General features: G+C 46.3%; 1 protein-coding gene across 3 annotated transcripts in view; it reads left to right on the top strand.

The window, feature by feature from the left end:
* The window catches only part of CTNNBL1 (catenin beta like 1), a 176591-nt gene that overhangs the window by 148007 nt on the left and 5428 nt on the right, over positions 1-23156 (top strand). For all 3 annotated transcript variants that reach the window (XM_004062122.5, XM_055373497.2, XM_063702283.1), the window contains 2 exons: positions 16375-16512; positions 16744-16816. In XM_004062122.5, the coding sequence (XP_004062170.1) occupies positions 16375-16512; positions 16744-16816 (211 nt within the window). The remainder of the gene's footprint in view (positions 1-16374; positions 16513-16743; positions 16817-23156) is intronic.

Genomic DNA, 23156 nt, shown 5'->3' on the forward strand with positions numbered 1-23156 from the left:
TAGCCCTCCCCTCCTTCCCGTGTTGGGACCATCCAGCTAAGGCTACTGTGTTGCATTGGGAATTACACCAGCATTTTCCCTCGGGGCATGCCTCAGGCCAGAGTGAGAGACCAGGGCTGTGGGGATGTGGGGAGACAGTGACCTTGTTATCTGTCCTGTTTCTCTTTGCCACTTCTTATCCACCTCTTCCCTTTCATAAAAGGTACCTTCATTCATGAACACCAGCAGATAGGTAGCTGTGCTTTTCATTCTTGTGATTTCCCTATGATCCCTAAACTGAGTAAGTCCTCAGAAGTTTGTGGATTGATTGAATTGATTAACTGGGGCTCTCTTCTTTTATACAGTGATACTACTGCAAGATAAAAGGCAGAGACTCTAAATTCTGAGGCTGCACTTTAGATACTAGCATGTTCCACCACAATTCTTTCATTCCAATTCACCCCAACCCCTTTGTTCTTTAATTAAAATTTCCATTTCCATCTTTTCTACCCTATACAGTAACTTGGACATGAAGGACACTCAGTGGTTGTTAAATTGTGGGAATAATGTACTCCTTCTCTTTATCTGAATGATAATTAGAAACAACTTGAAATTCCCTGGACTTTTGTAAGGAAACAGCCATGAGACAGTTAGAACTCCAGCCCTGACGGAATCCCCGATGTTATCTGCTAGGGAGGTTTTGAGGGGTGGCAAAGGGAAGACCTGGGAGTCAGGGGACCTAGGATTTAAGAGCAAGCACCACCTTTAAATCACTGCTTGTCACTATGCCTCATGTAGCCTCAGTTTCTGGGCTATAAAGTGATACTAGCCAAGGTGATCCAACCCCTCAAGCTTCATGTTTTCCCTCATTCCCTCAGGTTAAGTTAAACAACCTTTGGTAACTGCCATTTTTGGACGATGGAATGAATTAAAGGCGCAGTGACAGGTTGGTCAGTGACAGACTGGTCTTCTAGATAGAGGTGCAGCAGTCTAGTAGAAAAGGTAATCTTGCCACTTCTAGCTCTGAGATTTTGGATAATCGAGGTGACCTTCCTAAGCTTTGTTTTCTCATCTGTAAAATTAGAATAAAAACACCTCCCTTTTGGGCCAGACACAGTGGCTCACGCCTGAACTTTGGGAGGCCAGACATCCCTACCTTTTTAGGGTAGGCCAAAAATTTTGGGAGGCCAAGGCGGGCAGATCACTTGAGGTCAGAAATTTGAGACCAGCCTGGCCGACAAAGCAAAACCCCCATTTCTACTAAAAATACAAAAATTAGCTGGGCATGATGGCGCACGCGTGTAATCCCAGTTACTCGGGAGGCTGAGGCACGAGAGTCACTTGAGCCTGAGAGGTAAGAGTTGCAACAAGCCGAGATTGTGCCACTGCACTCCAGCTTGGGTGACAGAACGAGACCCTGTCTCAAAAAATAAAAACAAAACACCTCGCGTTAAAGGTTATTATGAAGACTAAGCATAAAGTATAGAAAGTACTTTGCTCAGTAAGTAGAAGCTGCCGCTGCTGCTGCTGCTAGAATTTCCTAGCTTCCTTTGGAATTCTTGTGTAATTTTTTAGTAAGCCTTTTAGTAAGCCTTTTTAGTAAGCAGTCCTTTTCCTGAGAGCATCCTCCTTGCCAGAAGGAGTCGCCTAGCAGAAGAGAGCGTTGGCACCATCAGATGCTTTATTTGAGGTGCAGCTTAGACTTTTTTTGAGGGAGACCGAGTAAGTGGCTGGGTGTCAGGGAGCAGTTTGCACATAGCTGTTAGGAAACTTGGCCTGCTTCCCAAAAGATTATCTATTATCAGCATTGAAGAGGGTGTGAAATTGATTAGCACTGACGGAGAGTAATCGCTGCAGCCACTCTCCCAGCATTCACAGAGCTGCTGTGTGCCACGGGCACCAAGGCCGTGCTGTTCCCTGACAAACATCTGTCTCCTTGATGCCAAGGCCGTTTTGCTGGGCACTGGCAAACATTCCAAGGCCATTAGTGCTCAGCAGCCTCAATGTTACGCAGAGAGCCAGGGCGGGTAGGGGTGAGGGATGCGTTTGTGAGCAGTGTTTGCTGCCAGCACTCAGGCGCCATCCTAGCAGATGAAGCCGCCTCACAGGTGTAAAGTGACTTAGAACAATACGACCTCCTTTTCACCTCTGCCTCATGCCGTCTTCTCTCTGAAGTTGCAGACAGTTTGTCTCCTTGCCCCCATTAAATTTGAATGTCCTACACCAATTGGGAGCTTAGCAAATATTTGTCGACTTGAATTGAATGCTTATTTTTTCAGGCATTTTGAAGACATTGACTATCAAATCAGTAGTGAATAATCTCTCACATACCTCACCAAGTCTGCAACCAAAAAACCTAAGATAACAAGCTCAAGTATTGGTATTTTTATTGTCTCAGCCATCACCTTCCCTGTGAACTTCAGACTTCTCTGGGCACAGTGCAAGTGCCCATGGTTTGCAGTTGACCAGGTCACTAGAGAGAATCTAGTCATCTGGCAAATGTTGATGAGGTGCCCGCTCTGGGAATGTGCAAGGCCAGGCACCAGCTGGGGGTGAGAAGCAAAAGTGCCAAGAAAAGAATGGGCCTAGGGGTGGTGCCGCAGACGAGGGCTGGAGGATCCGGGGAGTGGGGAGAGGTCATCTAAGGCTAGAGTCATCCTAAACTCTAGGGGGGCTAGTTTTGTGGCTGAGCATTCGTGCTGAACCTAAAAAGGTAGGGATATCTAGGGCATTTCCAGCCTGGAGTGAAACAGCAAAGGAGCAGCAGTGGGAAGCCAAGTGAAGCGGGAGAGAAGAGGGTACCTTCCACGAGTGGAGGGTGTGAGAGGAAGAGCATGGGCTTTGTAGCCAGGCTTTATCCTGGTTCTCCGACTGTGGGCAAACAGTTGAACTGCCCTATCCTTATTTTCTTCCTGGATGGTGTTTTGTGTTTAAGGTGTATGTCCCAGTTTGTGTACTTTGAGAAGTTATGTATGTAGGAATATGGTGTCAGTGAATGTATTATGCATGAAAGCTGCTTGCACAGGGCCTGGCACACAGAAGGTGGTCAGAGAAGCTTTAGCTTTCTTTTCTCTACAAGGACTGTTTGTGTCCCCCCGCCCCGCCCCTGCACACGTGTACATACCCACTGTCCTGATTCCCTGCTGCTGCAAGGTTTTGCATGACTTGACTCTTCCCTGCTTCTCCAACCCCTTCTCCTGCCACTAGGCCCCTCCTGCCAGACAGCCTTTGTTTCCTTCTTTACATTTGCCACTCCCTTCTGCCCTGAGCCTCCTCTCTGCTATCAGGTCTCAGTAAAATGTCGCCTCCTCAGAGAGACTTTCAGTGATTACCATTTGTAAGAGAGCCCTCTCTCCCTAGCTGCTTCAGAACCTGTAATTATTTCATTTATTTGTTTACTCTCTGTCTCTGGGACTGTAATCTCTCTTGTTCATCGTTTTCTCAGGACAGCATGCCTGACATTCAGTAAATGAAAGACCACTGCTCATTAGGTGAAATTAATATCTGTCTGTGAGTATTAAGGAAGATACGGCGAGTCACCCTGCGCTTTCCGCATTATTCCTTAACACGAATTTTTAACCCTGATTTTTGTTTTCTCTGTGATTAGACCTGCCACCAAAAATATTTAAGTGCAGTTCTGTGGATTCTGTGGCATAACTATAGCAATATTTCATAAGGAAAAATACTACTTCGAAGAATCAACAGGACTGATAGATAATTCTATACACATTCAGTTCAAATCACATATTACAATAATCTCTAACTAGCAAAGAGTTCCATGTCTTGGGCAGTGGCCTTCTGCTTTTATGTTGTATTCAAAGTCTGTGAGATTCCAGGGCCATAATGTCTCTGGACATACCCTAGGGGTTTCTGGTGAGCAAGATTTGACCTGAACTTTTCAAGGGCATGTAATTCTTGAGACCCATCTAGTGAGCAGCAGTTCTTGTGATCTGTAAATATCCAGGGTTCTTGTCTCAGCAGATTTCACCTGACTCTCCAAACGACTTGAAGCCCAGAAAATACTAAGATGCCTGTTGTTGGGAAGGCATCCTGACTTCTTGTTGATTCCTTCCTGTTTCCATTGGCTAAGTGTACAGAGCATGCCTGGCTTTTGACTGTCAGAAAGAAGACATGATTATATAGGTACTAGCAGGAATTTTTCTAAAAGAGGGAGGAGAGCCTTGGAGAGAGGTTTTCTCTTTTTTAGTTCCTGGGAAAATTGTACTCAGCAGGTTTGTTCAATAAAGTGTTCTTACCACCTACTTTGCACCATAATGACTTACAAATTGCATGCTAATTTTGTCACAGTTAAATCATTCCAGGCTTTACCTGAAAAGAAAAAGATGGACTCCTTGTAATGAAACAGTATCCACAGGACTTGATGTCTTAAACAGACTTTGTCCTTTGCATTCGAAGCTCATTTAAAGATTTATATGGAAGGGGGTGAAGTGCAGGAGTGAATGTGGGGGGTACATGCACCTAACACACTGGGTGAGATGGTAGGCAGTGAAAGTGTGAGGCTGCCATCAATTCTTCTGCTAACTTGCTGGAAGATTCTGGGGCAAGCTTTGAAAAAGAATCCTGCTGAGAGTTCCTCCCAGCTCCCTTCCCACTGCCAGCTTTTTTTTTTTTTTTTTTTTGAGACAGGATCTCATTCTGTCACCCAGGCTAGAGTGCAGTGGCATGGCGTGATCACAGCTCACTGCAGCCTCAAACTCCTGGGCTCAAGTAATCCTCCTGCCCCAGCCTCCCGAGTAGCTGAGACCTCAGGTGCGTGCCACCACGCCCAGCTAATGTTTGCATTTTTTTGTAGAGACGAGGTCTTGCTTTGTTGCCCAGGGTGTTCTCAAACTCCTGTGCTCAAGCAAACCTCATGCCTCAGCCTCCCAAAGTGCTGGAGTTACAGACCTGAGCCACTGCGCCTAGCCTAGGCTCTTCTTTAAACCTGTGGTTCCCAAACTTTCTCAGTCCATAGATTTGCCAAAACACAGCTTACAGCCAGTAAAAGCTTGTGATGGGGGGCTGGGGGCAGAGGACGTCGTGCTTTTACCTCTCTAATACCCAGTTTCAACCATTTGCTCATTCACCCTCTACTGCCTCCCTGCCTGCCCCCTTGCCAATCACAATCATCCTTTTTACTCTTGGAAGAGAAGTCAGAGGACCTGAATTCTGGTCCCACACCTCTGCCACTTACCTTGCAGTATGACCTTGGGCACTGTTTTGCCTTCCTGATCCTCTCTGTCCTCATTCAGTGGTGCTAATAGGCTCTCCCCGTACCAAGCTCATAGGCTGGTTGCAAGATCTGATGAGATCGGGGCTAAGTGCCAGGGCCTCCCAAATCTCTGCAGACTCACGTAGCCAGCTGCCACCCGGACGTCACCCATAGGCTCTTCTGACTTAGCGAGTCCAAAACCAGGCTTGCGGCCCTAGCCCTGTATAATCTCTTCCCCTACTGCCCATATTAGGGCAGTTTACCAGTTTGACCAGATCAAAAATAGGCATCATCTGTTTACTCCTCTCCCTCCACCTCCCACCTCTCATAATCTGGTCAGCTTTACCTCTCATATCTCTGCAGCCTATCCACTTTTCTCTCTCTTTACTACCAACACTTACATTCAGGCTACCATCATTTGTTTTCTTCCATTAGTGCAGCACCCGCCTAACTAACTAGTCTGCCTATCTGTAGGTTTGGGCCCTCCAGTTCATTTTCTACACAGCAACCAGAGATTTTTCTAAAATGTAAATTCATGTATGCACTTCTCCACCCAAACATAGTAAACAGTGGCCTTGCATCGCCCTCAGGATGCAGTCTAACCTCCTGCGCTGGCCTCATGGTGCCTCGCCCAGTTTGGCCCCTGCTGGCTGCTCTAGATACATCCCTCACCCTTGTGATGTGCAAAAGCCATTCTGTACCACTCACACTTCCTGACCTTGTGCTTTCTCAAACCTTCTAGACATTGGCCCATTGCTCTGAACTCTGCCCAGAATACCTCTCTGTGCCATCTTTTCCACATCCCTTTCGTGAAGCTGGCTAATGTATTACTATGTATCCTTCAGAATTTTGGCAAACAAATTAGTCAATAAACATGTATTGAGTGTCTGTCATATACTAAGCATTCTGCTTAGCGTTTCCCTGACAGTTTCTGCAGAAAATCTTCCCTGAGACCACCTGGAGCCCCTCCTGTGTGCCCCAAGTGCACCCTTGCACTGCAGCCTCAGGCTGAAGATCAGGGACGCTGGAGCCAGGCTGTGTAGACATAAATCCTGGCTCTGACTCCTACCAGCTGGGTGATTACAAGCAAGTTACTTGAACTCTCTGCTTCAGTTTCTTCATCAGTGAAAGGATGAGAATAATAGTACCTATCATGTAGGATTGTGGGGCGGATTAAGTAAATGCAGTATATGTAAATCACTTGGAATATTTCCTGGCACAGGGAAGTATGCCCTAAGTGGTAGCTATTATTACAAGTATTTTGGGCCTGCATGCTTATCTGTCTCTCCCTCTAAACTAACTCTCAGTCTTCACAAATAGGGACTAATCTTACTTACTTTCTCCTTTTCTCCAGTAGGGTTGTCGTTTTCAGCCTTGTATTATTGCATCGCTATCACAGAAGTACTGATTCTCTCAAGACCAGAGTATAAGTTGTCAAAATTCAAGTGAGCGCTCTGGGGTTTTTTTTTAGCGGGGGATGTAAATTTAGAAATTGACTGAATTTAAGTAAATTTAGAATTTGCATCACACTTGCGATGGCGGCATCATGGTAATATGGAAGGAACATGAGTATGGCGTCATGCAAGCCCAAGGTTAAATCCCAGCTCTGCCACACGTGATCTCTGTTCCCTTGGGAAATGCCTTGCCCTGTGTGTGTGTGTCCATTTTCATGATAGCTTTATTATAGGGTCATTTTGAAGATTAATGAGATTGTTTGTAAAAGCCTGCAACGTGCATGTGTGCTGAGACAGAACTAACATGTAGCCAGTCACTTGTTTGTGGGCAAAGCTGTGGCCTGAGAGCCTTGGATTCTTACCAAAACTGCCATCAGTTAGCAGTGCATTTTTGAAAGAATTTTCTTTTACTGATTCTTCAGCCTCAGTTTCCCCAGCTAAAAGACTTGCAGTTTCCAGGATTCTTCTCTAATAGTCTGCCCTATTTTAGAAGCTTTTGGAGGAAGATTTGTTTTGCTGGTGTTGATGCTTCTCCCATCTCTAGTTACTTCCCTCTCCCGTGGTTCAAGTTTCTCCTCTTGCTTTGGAAGAAAGCAACTAGCATTTTCCAAATGGTGAGGCAATTCCCACCCATGACTAGAGACCCGAGTGGAGGCTTCAGGTTTCGGCTCTGAGTCATGTCCCGTGTTATTAAGGCAAGAGAGGTTCATGTTGGCTTCATAGCAGCCTCTTTTATGACTGTCTGCTTTTATCAGCAAGGGGCAGCTCACTGCCTGTCAGCGGTAGATTAGAAATTACATCCGCATGCTTATTTGGAGGGCTTGCGACTTGACTGCTGAAAGAGATGGAGGCATGTGGAAAGATGGTGATTTAGTAGTGCTCCCAAGGACAGATTAACATTTAAAGTGAGTATGTGGCTGGAAGAGGGGGAAATACACACACACAACCCTGCGGAAATGGCACCTTGGCGCTACACATACCACCTCCTTGTGTATCTTTGGAGATGAATCTGTTTATTTTAGCAGCCCCTAAACAGGCTTATGCTGCTGTGAATTGCAATCTGTTCTACTTAATGCACCATTCACTGAATTACCATCTAAGTTTTTATTCTAGCCCTCTCTTATGGAATTAACAGAACAAAACCTATCAGAGTATCTCTCTTTTTTTTTTTTTTTAAGCTGTCTCAGATTGCATGTGGAATTTGCTGATGTAGCTATAGATTTTTGTTTCCCTTTTAAAAGTTTCTTGAATTTATAGGGAAACTATAGGCCAAGAAGCTAGGTGACCTTACATTTTAATGCTACTGGTTTGCGTTAGTCTCCAGATATGGCATAAAGAAAAATATCCCATCTATTTGTTTATATGCTAATACTATGAAAAGTCCATAAAACATAGACTTTTTCCTTTTTTGAACTATGAAAGTGAACACAGCCTTGGAGCCAAATTTGCATGGGTTTCTGTCCTGTTTCTGTTCTGTTTCCTGTTCCCCGTGAGCTTTTTGGCCTTAGGAGAGATTCATCTCTTTAAGCCTCAGTTTCCCATTTGAAAAGTAGAAATAGTAATAGTTTTTACTCTTGGAATTCTTGCGAGGAAAAATGAGAAATCCGTGAAAGTGCTTAGCACGGTGCCTGGCGCTGAGTAAGGACTCGAGAAATTTCACTGTTGTTAGGATTCAGTTTTTGCTGTCATCTCTTGCCAGCGTGAAAGAACTAATAGAGAAGGCCTGGGACTATGGAATCACATTCCACTCAATTCTCCAACTGAAACCCAGTGGTAGTCATTTGGTATCTGTCTCAATTTTTCCATCTGTGAAATCTGAAAATGGTATTTGTTGTACATACCCAACACAGGGCATGTACAGCAGGTAAGATTAATGCAGGTGCCCTGCTTTGCACAGTAAAAAATGCTGCATGGATGCTGAGTTGTCACTGCTTCACAAAGAAGGCAGTCACCTTCAGGCTCTTCAAAGGTGAGAGTTGAGTGAATTGATTTGTGGAAGACTCCCTTTAAATCTTAACTCTCCTGTCTTGTTCAGATACAGTCCAACGTACATATAGATTTTCACTCTGAAGTTTTGTAAAGTGAGAAATATTTATGACACTTAAGGAAGTTACTGGATTCTTGGAACGTCCCTTAAATCTCTGTTCATCATATTCCCATTTGAAGTGTACGTGATTTGCATGCCCCTGTTGTCTTAAAATGGCCTAATGTCACAGCAGATCCAGGGATTGTGTCTTTGTCCCAGGGAAGATGGATTTATTGATGAAAGGATGAGCTAATCATCAGTGTTGGCCATCATGTCCTGTTGCGGTGGTGAAGTGTCTCCAGCTTGAGGCATTTCTCATAGCGGCTCCTCTCTCTGGGAACGCCATCAGCCAACATCCTGAATCCATCCACATACCCATATGCAGGTAGAAATCCGTTACAACTGGCTAGACATGCCACAGATTATCAAAGCCAAAAGGACCTTCAAGAGCACCGGATCAGGGAAACAGGGGTGAGGCACACTGCCACCCTCCCCTCCTGCAGTCAGGGCGGGCATTGCTAGTGATTTCTGGGCTATTTCCCACTGAGCTTCGCCTCGGCTTCACGACGGTTTTTTGTATCATACTCTGTACTCACTGCAGTGGGTTGAGTTGGCACTTGGGATGAACCCTGTTTGCCTTCCCTGATCTAGTGCAGTCTTCCTGTTTCCAAGCGAAGAAGCTGAGGCCAAGAAAAGTTAAATGACTCGCCTAAGGACACTAGTAAATTCGTATTTGAGCTGGGATCTGATCCCATCTTCTTAGTACTCTGTTCCACCTTGGCAGAGGAACTTATTTGTAGAATGTATAATATATATCATAGTTTAGAGGAGTTCCAGTATCTAATTTGAATGCTTCCTGCACTCACACAAGGTCTCTTGAGGGGGAAAGGAGGCAAGGGGAAGCTGGGTGCCTTCTTTAGAATGGGATATTTGTAACCTGTTAGTTCAGTCCCCATGTGCTGAGGAGGTTGGGCTGCAGGTATGATCTCCACACGGGCCAGCTAACTTCCCTCAGTTCTTTGTCTAGCCATTTTTAAAACATGTCTCATTGGTCAGTGGGGCATAATTCAGTTTTTCCCTACCACTAGAGAAACAAGTCCACTTACATATCTTTAGTGCATAACGGTCAGAGTATTATAGATCAGACTCTTTCACTTCCTCCAGGACCTTTGATGAGGGAAGGTATAAGGCAGGGAGAAGCTTGTGATGATAATTTTTTTCTAGAACTTTTACATTGCTTCTCCAGAGACTGAATCCTAGCCATCCGATCATGAGTGGAGTTGATAACAGCCATTTTGGAGTTTCAGGCACCCTTCGAAGTTCTTTCAGATGGCCAGCTCTACCTCATCCACACAGATAGCCAAGGAATCATCTCGAGTCCTTATCTCAAGATCAGCTTTCTATGTGGCATCTTGGGGACCCATAAAAGGAGTCAGAAGTGTATTAATCCATTTAGAAGTTGACACTGTCTGTATGGAGTAAGATGGGCAGAGAATAAAGGTGATGCCATCTTCTTTTTAAAACAGACCAAAACTTGAGAAGATAGAGAACTGCCCACACTTTCTCACTTTCTTGTTTTCCATAATCATTCTGCTTATTTTATTTCCTTTTAAACACTGAGTACACATTTATATTTGGCTTCCCTGAATCCATTCAGCAGTAAATATTCCATGCCACAGAGTTGTAACAGGCTAGATAAGGTGCTATTCTGACAACAGTCAACTTCACTGCATGCTGGTTTCTATGGCACTTCTAAAACTGTCAGGGCAGAAACTTCGTCTTCAGAAGCCAATCTCTATTTCATCTCTGTGCATGTTCAATGCAGCAATGATGATGCCTTTCTTGGAGATGAGCTATAGTCGTATCTCAGATCTACATTTGAAAATTTCACTTTCAAATCATGTGGCCATATGGCTAAAAGTAGAATGTCGCATTGAACATTGTCAGAGTCTTGAAGTTCTGAGGAAAGAGAAGAAAGTGGAGTTTGGCATTGCTCTCTTGAGTTTGTCCTTTCTAAATGACAATATAGAGAAACTAGAAGGTGCAGGGTGTACCTGCCTGGTTAAAAGAAGATCAGATGATGGAGAAAAGTATGAAAATGGAAAAAATCACCAGGGGTACTTCTGACCTAATTAGAGAAACTTAATTTTGCTAAGCTCCATTCTTGAGCCTCCCTATCACTCTAATATTTAATGTCTTCCTTTGTTCTCCAGACAGCTCTGAAATCTATACCCACACAAACATGGTAGCATGAAAAGAGCATGGACTAGGGTTTGAGTCCCAGTTCTGCCACCCACTAGCCTTGAGGAGCTTGTTCTGCCTGAGCCAGCTTCCTCATCTAAAATGGGGGTAAGAATCCCTGCCTCTCAATATTATTATTATTATTATTATTATTATTATTATTATTTGAGACGGAGTTTTGCTCTGTCCCCCAGGCTGAGTGCAGTGGCGCGATCTTGGCTCCCTGCAACTTCTGCCTCCAAGGTTCAAGTGATTCTCCTGCCTCAGCCTCCCAAGTACCTGGGGTTACAGGTGTGCACCACCACTCCTGGTTAATTTTTGTATTTTTAGTAGAAACAGGGTTTCGCCATGTTGGCCAGGCTGCTGTCAAACTCCTGGCCTCAAGTGATTCGCCCACCTCAGCCTCCCAAAGTGCTAGGATTACACGTGTGAGCCACAGCGCCTGGCCCCTGCTTCTCAATATTTCTGAGAAGTAAAGGAGTTAATATACAGAAGGCCCTTGGCACTATCCTGACACATAGTAAGTCCCCAGTAACACTAGCTGCTCCTCTCTAGTAGGTGGGTAATGATAGCAGTAGTTATTATCCAGACTGCCTCACACAATGCCTAGTATGTAGTAATCAATCAAAAATAATATGATCTACCGAAAGCTGTGATCTAATAAGCCAAAAAAAAAAAAAAAAAAGCCTCCCCTTACCCTTTTCTAATGTTTCCATTAGTGATACTGATGTCCCACTGTTGTTCTCTCCAAGTTGACTTTTCTGTGCCTTTGTGCATGCTCTTATCTCCTCTGCTTGGAATGTCCTTTTCAGCCTGTCAAACTCCTTCAAAATTCAGCTCAGATGTTACATTTTCTTTAAGCACTCCTGACCCCACCCCCCCAAATAGACTTAGTCCAGCCTTCTTCTGGGTTCCCACAGCACTCAGTACAGTTTGAAAGGTCCTTTATAATAGTCATTATTACATTTTTCAAAAATAATTTCATATTCATTAACCTCATTAGATTATAAGCACCTCGATTATGTAGACTGTTTTATCGTTGCTGTCCCAGCACAGCACCTGGCACAGTTAGCTGTTCAAGACATCTCTATTGAGTGGGTAAATGAATGAGTTCCACTCCAGGTTCCTGTGTTTGTGACCTCCAGGGGCCTCTTCTCTTCCCTTCCCCTTCTCACGTAGGCTGATGCCCTGGTCTTCCAGCTATGCACTCTACCTGCCTCTCGATGCTCTAAGCCGATGTGTCCATCATTTGGCTGTTTGCATATTCTGATTCATGACATTTTCCTGCACAGTGCTGGCTCACACTCTGTAGCCCATCATATCTGACTTCTCTGGCCAGCCTGTATGCCTACCATCAGCTCGCCCTCCAAGGCACAGTCCTTCCCCATTTCCTGATGTTTTCACTTCTGCCCCAGCCATGCAAATCTCAGCACACACCGCTCATTAAATAGCTTTGAACCTCTCACTTCTTTTTTTTCAATACTGTTTGGCAAATGCTTTCCAAGAGCCTACTAAGGGCTGGGCACAGCGCCTCATGCCTGTAATCCCAGCACTTTGGGAGGCCAAGGCGGTAGATCACCTGAGGTCAGAGGTTGGAGACCAGCCTGGACAACATGGTGAAACCACATCTCTACTAAAAATACAAAAATTAGCTGGGTGTGGTGGCAGGCACCTGTAATCTCAGCTACTTGGGAGGCTGAGGCAGGAGAGTCGCTTGAACCCGGCACTCCAGCCTGGGTGACAAGAGCAAAACTCCTTCTCAAAAAAAAAAAAAAAGAGCCTACTAAGCAAAAAAATGCTGCACAAGGTGCTTCCTAAGGTACAAAGATGAGCACAGTACAGCTCTTCCTTTCAAGGAACGCACACAAGGAAGAGGCACAGATCTGAATGGCTAGTTCAAGGCAGGCCGTGGGAGGTACCACAACAGAGGTACAAATCCAGGGTGTAGGGGGTTGAAGGACTGAAAAATCATATCTGCTCGGGGTTCTCAGGGAACATTCTGTGAGGCACATCACGTTGTAGACTTTCAATATATGATGATAGAGACTGAGGAGTGGGCAGTACCAACATGAGGAGCAAGGCGAGACCAGGAAGGGAACGCAGGCCTGTCTGGGCTGGGCTGGGGTGAGGGGGAGTGAGCAGAGAGTATGGCCAACACAAGTCGTTTCTTGTAGGGCCCTCACACAACGCGAAGACCATACCTCTAAGGTGCTCCATTCTGCTGTCTCTGCCCATCACTCGCCCTGAAACCTTACCCAAAAGTCACTTCTTCCAGGACGCCCTTACATTTCACCCAACCCCAATCAGCACCTATCACTTACAATTTTTTTAACATGTGGGCACGCTATACTTACTTTCTGGCCATTGCCTAGAAGTTTGTGACTTCCACCGACCTCTTCAGTGGTTAAAACCAGGGCTTCCCTTACCTCCATTTTCCTTATTTTCCTGCCCTAATTCAGTGCTTAGGGTAGTGTTCTTGCCATTAGGCACTTAGTAGGGCCCGAGTTCTCAACACTGTACCAAGTTACTCATTTCCACATCAAAGATGAATCAGACACGATTCCTATCCCTGGGGAATCCGTTTTCTAGCAACTGGTAATTATGAGCAACTTAACCTCTGTGTGCTTTGGTTTGTAATTCATACAATGGGATGAATAATCCCTTCTCTGCCCTTTTAAAATTTGGTAGTAACTGCTGAACACTTCAGAGTTCTCGAGCAGGAAGTCATGATTATGAGCAAATGAGAAACTAAAGAGAACGTTCTATTTTTAAACCCGTTGGACATGAGTCCAGTGCTCCATGACTACCTCGTGAACATTAATGCTATTACCAGATTACCAATGAATTTGCTACTAAATGAAGCTAGGAATTAGTGTTAGTGATTTGCCAGGCAGTGCAGGGCCTAGCAGTCTGCAGGCTAAAGAGGGTTCAGGTTTTGTCAGGGGCGCATGCTGCATTTCACACATCCAACACCCCCCAGGCCAAAGCTCTAATAAGTCACAGGAGTTTCCTTTGTAACCCTAGACCTCTCAGACTTGCTGTCCTCATATCCAGTCCTCCCAAGTAGATTCACTCATTTCCACATCAAAGATAGAGGCCTCATAGGAGCCGAGATGAAAAGTAGCCTTGTGTTGCTACAGGCTGGCCCCCCGGGCAAATAAAGAAGTGCATTATCTGTGTCTAAATAGTCTCTGAAGGATTCTTGGTGGAGATTGATGACCATAGTGGTGAGTTCTTTGAATGTGGAAGAGTGGAAAGCAGGATCCCAAGGGCTTCCATCAGTGACAGGAGCCCAAGTTGTCAGAAGGAACGGTGGCCATAAAGCTACCAACAGAATTATGAAATGGATTGTTGCCATCAGAAGCATGTATTGAGCACCTGCCTTCTTAGGCCCATGGGCTAGTCACGCCGAACAAGTCCCCACACCGAGTTCTCACTCCTGAGAGCTCATAGCCCAAACCAGATGTCTGACTGGATGCAATCGTTCACACCTGTAATCCCATCACTTTGGGAGGCCAAGGCGGGAGGATCACTTGAACCTAGGAGCTCAAAGAACAGCCGAGGCAACATAGTGAGACCCTGTCTCTACACATACAAAAAAGTTTTAATTAGCTGAGTGTGGTGGCATGCACCTGTAGTCCTAGCTATTTGAGAGGCTAAGGTGGGAGGATCAGTGTAGCCCAGAAAGTCGAGACTGCAATGAGCTGTCATTACGCCACTGCACTCCAGACTGGATGACAGTAAGACCCTGTCTCAAACAAACAAAACAAAAAAACAGAGATGTCTTTTTTCCTCTCATTGTCTCATTGGCTGCATAGATGTGTACTGAGCTAGGGCCCTACCTTCACAGAGCTCACAGTCCACTCTCATGAAATAAAGGCTGCAGACAGAGATTGCTGGTGGGGACTGAAGTCAGTGTGAAGATGATGGGGAGGAGAGGAGGTCATGTTGCAGAGTGGTTTGTCAAGGTGCTCCCAGCAATTTTAGAAAGGAGCAGTTGTTAGCTTTAAAATCAGGAAAGCCTTTGTTATGGACGTAGCTGAAAAATGATGTGAACTTGAACCATACCCCAGAATCCCAAGGAGGGAAAGCAGTAGGGCCCTGAGCTGTCTTGGCAGAAGTGTTCACAGCGCCCAGGATGAGGGGTGAGAGGATTGGGGTTGGGGGATGGTAAAGATGTTAAAAATTGATTGCACAACTCAACATATAAAAGCTGTTAGATTGTACACTTTCAGTGGATGAATTGTATAGTATGTGAATTATATCTCAATAAAGCTGGGTTTTTTGTTTTTGTTTTTGTTTTTTTAAAGGAATCTACTAGGGAGGACTGGATATGAGGACAGCAAGTCTGAGAGGTCTAGGTTACAAAGGAGACTCCTGTGACTGAATTAGGGCTTTGGCCTGGGGAGTGTTGGACGTGTGAAATGCAGCATGCCCTCTGACAAAACACCTAAGCCAGAGGGCATATGTATGCAAGTTGGGTGCCTGTGCCATTGGTTTCAGAGTTGTGGAGAAAGGGGACCTTTCTCCCTTGTGTTTAACCTGATTTGGAAGGGAGATTTAAGTATACAGATGCTCCTTGGCTTCCGATAACGCTGCATCCTGATAAACCCACCATAAATTGAAAATATCATGAGTTGAAAATGTGTGGCTGCCAGGCGTGGTGTCTCACACCTGTAATCCTAGCACTTTGGGAGGCCAAGGTCAGGAGTTCAAGACCAGCCTGGCCAACATGGAGAAATCTCGTCTCTACTAAAAATACAAAAATTAGCTGGGCATGGTGGCACGTGCCTGTAATCCCAGCTACTCAGGAGGCTGAGGCAGGAGAATCGCATGAACCAGGGAGGCGGAGGTTGCAGTGTGCCGAGATCGCGCCTTTGCACTCCAGCCTGGGGGACAAGAGCAAAACTGCATCTCAAAAAAAAAAAAAAAAGAAAGAAAATGCATGACTGACTGGGACCTGAGGCTCGTTGCCACTACCAGCCTTGCAGGAGAAGTACAGTTTCTACTGCATGCCTGTCACTCTTACCTCATCATAAAGTCGATCCATGGTAGGTCAGGGGCCAACTGTATCTTACAGAGAGATTATTTATGGAGGCACAAACCAAAGAGTGAAAAATGAGTGGAAGCAGATAAATAGCTTGGATTTGGTCCCTTCAGCTTGTTTTTTTTTTTTTTAGCTTTTTTTATATGTGGATGAGATCATATTGGCCCTGATTCGTCAGATAGGAAAAAATAGGCTTTAAGCTTGCCTCCTGGGGCCTCTATAGTCCATTAAGAATGAAGAACATGAAAGATACTTTAGAGTAAAGGGAGATGTAGACAAATCAAAAAGATGAGGTGGTTTTCTTTTGCTGTTGTTATAGTTGCTATTGTTGTGTGTATTATGGCCAGACTAGGAGTCCATTCTTTCCTCCCATTCACTGTCCAGCTTTTATTCCTAAACGTTCATTTGTTTCTAGGACATGGTCCGGCGAGGAGAGATCATCGACAATGACACCGAGGAGGAGTTCTACCTCCGGCGCCTGGATGCGGGGCTCTTTGTTCTCCAGCACATCTGCTACATCATGGCCGAGATCTGCAATGCCAATGTCCCCCAGGTAGGAGGGTCTTCCCCTGGATGGGCTTATCCATCCCTGCCTCCTTCCTCGCCAGCTGCTTAGGTGGACTCTCAGGGAAAGAAGGGGGTCACGCTCTCCTTGAATTCGTTTACTCTACATCAGCCTTTTGTTTCAGGGATGGGGTGAAGTAAATCATTTCAAGGTGATACATTCTGGTGTGTCAGGACAAATGGTTGTCTTTCTTTCTCTACCCATTTTTTCCCTTATTAGATTCGCCAGAGGGTTCACCAGATCCTAAACATGCGAGGAAGCTCCATCAAAATTGTCAGGCATATCATCAAGGGTGAGTTGGATGCTACTCATGTCTGGGGCTCCAGAGGATTAGATGATGCTTACTTTCTGAGCCTCTGTCAGTATCCCTGGTATTTGATGTGGAGCGTTTTCTGCACTGAAAGCTTAAGTTGTTGTCCATTTCACTGTGTGTCCAGGTCGTCTTTGTCAGAATACTGAAGACTAGCCTCGTTGTTCTCTGCCTCTTACCCTCCAGTTCCAGAACTTACACCCATAAACAAGAGGCACAAAGGCTTGAAACAGTTGTTAAATTTTTTTTAAAAAGCAAAACAAAAAATTCAACTCCAAACTACACATAGTGGAAGGAAATTGCTTTCTTAGGGAAAAAAGCAAGGAAATGACAAGAAATACAAACGTCCTTTCTTATCCACAGTTTTGCTTTCAGTTACACACAGTCAACTGTCCAGAAATAGATGAGTACAGTACAATAAGATATTTTGAGAGAGGCCACATTCATATAACTTTTTTATAGTATATTGTTATAATTGTTCTGTTTTATTTAGTTATTGTTGTTAATCTCTTACTGTGCCTAATTTATAAATTAACCTTTATCATAGTTGTGTAGTTATCATAGGTGTGTATCTATAGGGAAAAACATAGTGTACATAGGTTTCAGTACTGTGTGCAGTTTCAGGCATCCATCGGGGGTCTTGGAACATCCGTCGGGATGCAGGGCACTACTGTAACGGGAATTCTGTAGTGAATTGAAGCAATGTGGAGTGGTGGAGAGTATGCCTGCCTTCTGGGCCTAGCTCTGCCTCCTCTAGCTGCGAGCCTGTCACAGCTAGGAGAAATTTTGCAAAGGTTACGGGAGGTACTACAGCATCCAGTCTATACCTGGCACACAGCGGGTGCTCAGTCAGTGTGGGTTTCCCTCCTCCTCACCCACCCCATGGAGTTCCCCAAATGCTGCTGGATCTTTGACTGGACCTGACTCAGCTGGAGAGGCCTCCAGTCAGTGAGCAAGCCCCCAGTCACAAGGCGGGGCCCCTGTTCTGAGCTCTGAATGCAGCCCCACCGTCAGCCACCTAGGCACTAACTGGAGAGCGCTGGCTGGTACGTGTGGCAGTGGAGGCCCATGTGGGAATTTCCAGTACTGACGATGCCGGAGTTCAGGGAGTGTCCAGATGGACTGGGTAACTGCAGACAAATCAATGTTCACCTCGGGCCCTCATTCTGCCCATTTCTAAGATGAAGGACTAGGCTAGATTTACTCAGAGAGCTTACCTTTCAGTTGCTTTTAGCTCCCATTCCAGGTGGCAGATGAAATGTGAAGATAAACATAGTCTACACAGTGAAGTGAAGCATGGTTAAGAGCGTGGGCTCTAGGGTCAGAGGCTTGTGGATCCAAATCTTGGCTCTGTTGTTTACTCTGTTACCTCAAGCAAGATACCAGTTGCTCTGTGACCTCCTAGAAAGGGCAAGGGGATTGAATGAGGTGACACAAGTTAACAGTGAGCATTAGTGTGAGTGTTACAAAATACCAGGAAGATCATTGTCATCATTATTTTAAGTGAGGCATGGCCAAAATCCTGTGGGAAGCCTTGTGAGAGAGGTGGCATTGAGCTGGTCTGAGAGGCTAGGACAGAGACAGTCCAGAAAGAAACAGCAGTGTGAGTGAAGGCATAGAGGCTGGAAATCTCGTGTCTGCTCAGCCCTCCCCATCAGGGAATGGTAAATCCATTGCACCCGTTTTGTAGATGGAGAGTATGAGGCATTGGAATCTGTTGTTTTCTCCTCAGAGAGAAAGAGAGTAAAGGGGTCTGATGGACACACTTAGCCCCACTCATGCCTGCCGGGGTGACACCCTGGGGGCTTCTCATTCTCAGTGTCAGATTCGCGTGAATTACTGCTCAGAGCCTCATTTCGCCTCCTCCCTAAGGTGTAGCTGTGGTGATTTGCAACTCCAGCCTTTAAATGGCATTTACTTCTAATGCCCACATGTTCAATTAGAACTTCTTATTACCCTCAGCTCTACTATCTTGCATTGAGCCTTCTCCCTGCACCTCCCTCCTTGTAATCAAAACATGATCTTCCAAGAAAGGAAAAGTATTTTTAATGGGTGCTGACATGTAGTAGTAGTAGTTGGATGTTTTTCTTTCTCAAACCCTGCCACACACACCCTAAGTGATTCACAATTTTCCATTGTTGTGAGCCCTAGCCTCTGTCTCCCTCGGATCCTGGTTTATTTCCCTAGTGCCTTTTAAGGTGCTGACCCCATACTGGATACTGAGTGGATGATTGTTGAGTGAGTGCCTGGGCAAGCGAGCAGGTGAGCGAACCGGTGAAGGGTCTGCACAGACGCCATCTTCATTCCCACCCCTCTGTTTTTCTCCCCCGCTGCTTTCTGCCCACCCTCACCTCCTCCACCTCCATGCAGACCCTCGCAGCCATCCTTCCAGGCCTGGGCTCAGCCCTTCATTTCTCTCCCCATCACCCTTCATAGGCAGCTCCTTAGTCCATCCCACCTCTTCTGTCTCCAAACTCAACCTTGAATCCATCCACTTCTCTGCATCCATTATTCCCACGATAGCACCCTTTTTCTTTCCATCCGAGCCCTTATCACAACCTATGATTGTTTTTATTTATGTGTTTGTTTACTCCTTTTGTCTGTCTCATACATTAAAATATAAGCTCCATGACGGACATTGTCTGCCTTGTTCACTGTGTCTCCTCAGCACCCAGAGCAATGCCAAGCAAATAATGGGAACCAGTAACAATTTCAGACATTGCAGAATGAAACCCTACCCTTGTGTGAATTTAACGTAGCAAACATTGACTGTGACTCTCCTCGGGACTAGCTGGGCACAGTGCTAAGTGCTGTGCTATGGAGGTGTCACACGGCAGCTGCCCTCATGGAGTTTACAGCCTTCCAGGGACATAGAGTATAAATGATTGACCATAATCCAATCCCAGTGAAATGCACGCTCCAGGAACTACTCAGCTGGCCCTGCTCAGTGCCAGGCTCTGTGTCCAGTCCTAGAGATACTAAAGGAATAAGCGAGATCCCTATCCTTGATGCGTTCACAGTCTAGGGGGAGAGGCTCAAAACTAATTAGAACGTGCTAAGCACCCGTCAAGTTGTGAACAGTGTGCTGAGGGAGGGAGTGGCACAGAGGCAGTTATGTAAGCAGGGAGGGAGCCACTTCTCCTCCTCAGGACTAGGACTGGTACCCAAACCAGGCAGAGGGAGCAGAGGCCTGGAGGAGGACAGGGCAGGATGCAGTGGCCTTGGGGAGGACTATAGCCCCTTCAAGGGAGGCCAAGAAGAGGTGCAGGAGGCTGTAGTGTTGGGTGGGGTGTGGCTGGGCAGGGCCTCTGAGTTCTCCTAGGTGCACAGTGAATTTGGGGTACAAGGGGTGACTGCATCCCTTGATTGGCCAGCAGACAGCGGACATTCTCATTGGTGCCCGGGGAATCGTTTGGGAAATTTGAGGTCATCAGTATGGAGGTGTTATTTAGAGCCTGGGAATTGAACGCCATTGCTCAGGTTGAAGAGGCCCCAAACATCACGCTGGCAATTAAAAGAGTTCTCTCTAGGTGGAAGGTTGTCATAAAGAGTTCTCAGCCCTCCCGCTGGTGTGCCCCTGTCCTGCCTCACCCACGGCAGGGGAAGCCAGTCTGCAGCAGGGTGTGGAGCCTGTGCAGTGTGGCCTGCCTCTGGGAGTATCCCCTGAACAGGGTGCTGCAAGGACCCTGAGGAGCCCTCACTTGGGTGGAGAGGGTGGTGCTGAGGTTGACAAGGTTGAGACTCCCATGGAGGTGGGAGGGGTGGGAGGCTGGGCTCTTCTGGGACCCCCGTCCAAAAAGCCCATCTGGTTCTCCTTTTCATACCACCCCACCCCCCACCCCACCCTTCCTTCAATCAAAAGCCCAAGAAAACAAAGCCTCATAAAGAAAACCAGCTCATCAGTCTGTCCTCTTTGATTTTAATTTTGTTTTTCAGTTTGGGTTGCTTCCTTTTTTTCTTTAACATACTAATTAGATGCAAGCTTTTTTCTTTGATTTTATGGCCTACATATTTCCTAAGTTTTGCTGGCAGGATGACAGCTGATGTATCCCTTGAGGTCTCAGGAAAACGCTGATGAGGCAAGCCCAGTGGGGGACTTTTCCCGTTATTTTTCAGCCCCCACTCTCACAATTTTCTCCCTCCTCTGTTGGGGGTGCCAAGAGCGCAGGGAATAATTGATGGCTCATTACAGCCCCTGTCTCTGCACACTGCTTACTCAGTGCTCCCGACGTCCAGCCTTCCCCAGAACCAGCAGCAGCTCTGGCCTGAGGACTGTGGGCCCTCCTAGGGAACCGTGGTCTGAGGACTGAGATGCCCACAAAGAGAAGGGCAGATGGAGCCGTGTGCTCCATGAGAACAGCAGCAGACTTACTGCCATTTATTTCTGTGGTGCTCGGCACCCTGACTGGCAGAGAGGAGGAGTCAGTTACTGCTGACTGGGGTGCGTGCTGAGGTGGTGCCGTAGGCTTCTTTGTTCTATTCCAGAAATCCAGGACCACGGTAGGTAGAGTAGTCACTTACCGAGCTCCTACCTCCTCTGGGTCAGGCCTTTGGGGTACAGTGTCATTACCTCTGGTCCTCACAACAGGCTTAGAAAGTGGGGTAACAAGGAAACTGAGACTCACTGAGCTTAGTGGGGGTACCTGGGTCTCTGGTGATGTAAACTGGATCCAGACTCAGAAGGAGCTATGCACAGCGGTAAGGAATGTGCCAACTGCTGATTGGCCCATATGCTCCTATGGGCTTTTAGGAGAGGAGAAAAATGCAGGGCACTCACCTTTAGAGAGCACCAATTTGACATCACAGGGTGCTAGGCAGGCTTCTAAGATAAGTGAGACACTCAGGAGACCCTGTCCCCAACAGGCATACGTCCCTCACAAGTGAGGTGACTGACCATAGCGCAAAGCAGAATGGAGCCAGTGCTGGGATGCAGAGGTACAAGGGGAATGAAGACGGCACAGTTAACTCACAGTTAATCCGGCTGGACATGAAAAGGAGCCCAAAGATCCAGGGAAGCTGTACGGAAGGCATGGCTTCTTTTTTATTTTTTATTATTGTAGTAATAATTTATCGTTTTGACCATTACTACCATCACTACCATCTATCCACAGGCCTTTTTTTCATCTTGCAAAACGGGAATTGCCCGTTCCTCCCTCCCCCCAGCCCCTGGCAGCCACCATTCTGCATTCTGTCTCTGTGGCTGCCTGCATGGGAAGGGTTTCCATAGGCAGCTATGCATGGGCATTGTTGAGCAGTCATCACCTTGGCTGTGGCGTAGGAGCTGTGACCCAAGAATGCTTCGAAATACAAATATTTGTGCCAAGGGTTGCAGTGGAAGCCACTGGCCAGTCTTGTCGATGTTTTAGTCTCCTGGTGAAAGTTGTTGGAGGACCACACAGATGCCCGGGAGCAGCCACGGCTACTGCACAGCGGCTGGTTTGCAGAGAAAATCTTAGAGGATTACTGACTCAAAACTCTCTCACTGCTGGGCAAAAAGAATGAGCCAGAAACTTAAATGCTTTTAGAATTTGGCCCATGGCCCTTTGATTTGTGAGTATTCTTTATGGTTTAAAATCTCCTCCTAGTAGCTCATAAACATGTATTTCCATATTGATTTGGGGCTCTTGGTAACCCAATTTGTCTGTGTGATTTTAAAGCTGCAGAGGCTGATAGGATTTATCTTTGGATGACATGTTGGCGTGTGTGTGGCTTGCACCTGGTCATGGATACGGTGTCCCACAGGGTATTTGGAGGCAGGAAAGGATCATGGAGAGAGGCCTGTATGTTAGCCCTGTAGCCAGCGGCCTTGACAGGGCTCAGAGGCATCTTAAGGACACCTCAAGAGCTTTTCAGCAAAGATGTCACATTTGCCTTAGGATTGCTGCCCCCGGGCCTCACACCCAGTTCACCCAAGAGGGCTCTCGGGAAGTGCTGCCCGGGGTAGTGTGGTGGTGGTATGCAGGGGTCGGGGGGAACCACTCTTGGAGAACCAACTGTGCTAAGACCATGGAGCCTGCAGTGAGTTGCCCAGGTTCACAAGCAAGCTCTGTCGCTTTCTAGTGTCTGACCTCAGGCAGCTCTTCCCCTCCCCAAGCCATAGCTCCTGCATCTGTAAGATGGGGAGAACCTGTCTCAGAAGGCTGCTGTGAGAATGAGGTGAAGTGCTGTATGTACAGTGCTCACATGGTGGCTGGCACTGAAAGTGCCTGTTACATGTTAGCTGTCTTTATTGTTATAATTAGTGTCCAGGCTCACCCAGGAACAGAGATGCTCAGACCAACATAAATTCTGGATCTCCATGTAACTCTGGGCAAGTTAGTAG

Source organism: Gorilla gorilla, chromosome 21 (genome assembly GCF_029281585.2).
Source record: "Gorilla gorilla gorilla isolate KB3781 chromosome 21, NHGRI_mGorGor1-v2.1_pri, whole genome shotgun sequence".
Classification (NCBI taxonomy): Eukaryota; Metazoa; Chordata; class Mammalia; order Primates; family Hominidae; genus Gorilla; species Gorilla gorilla.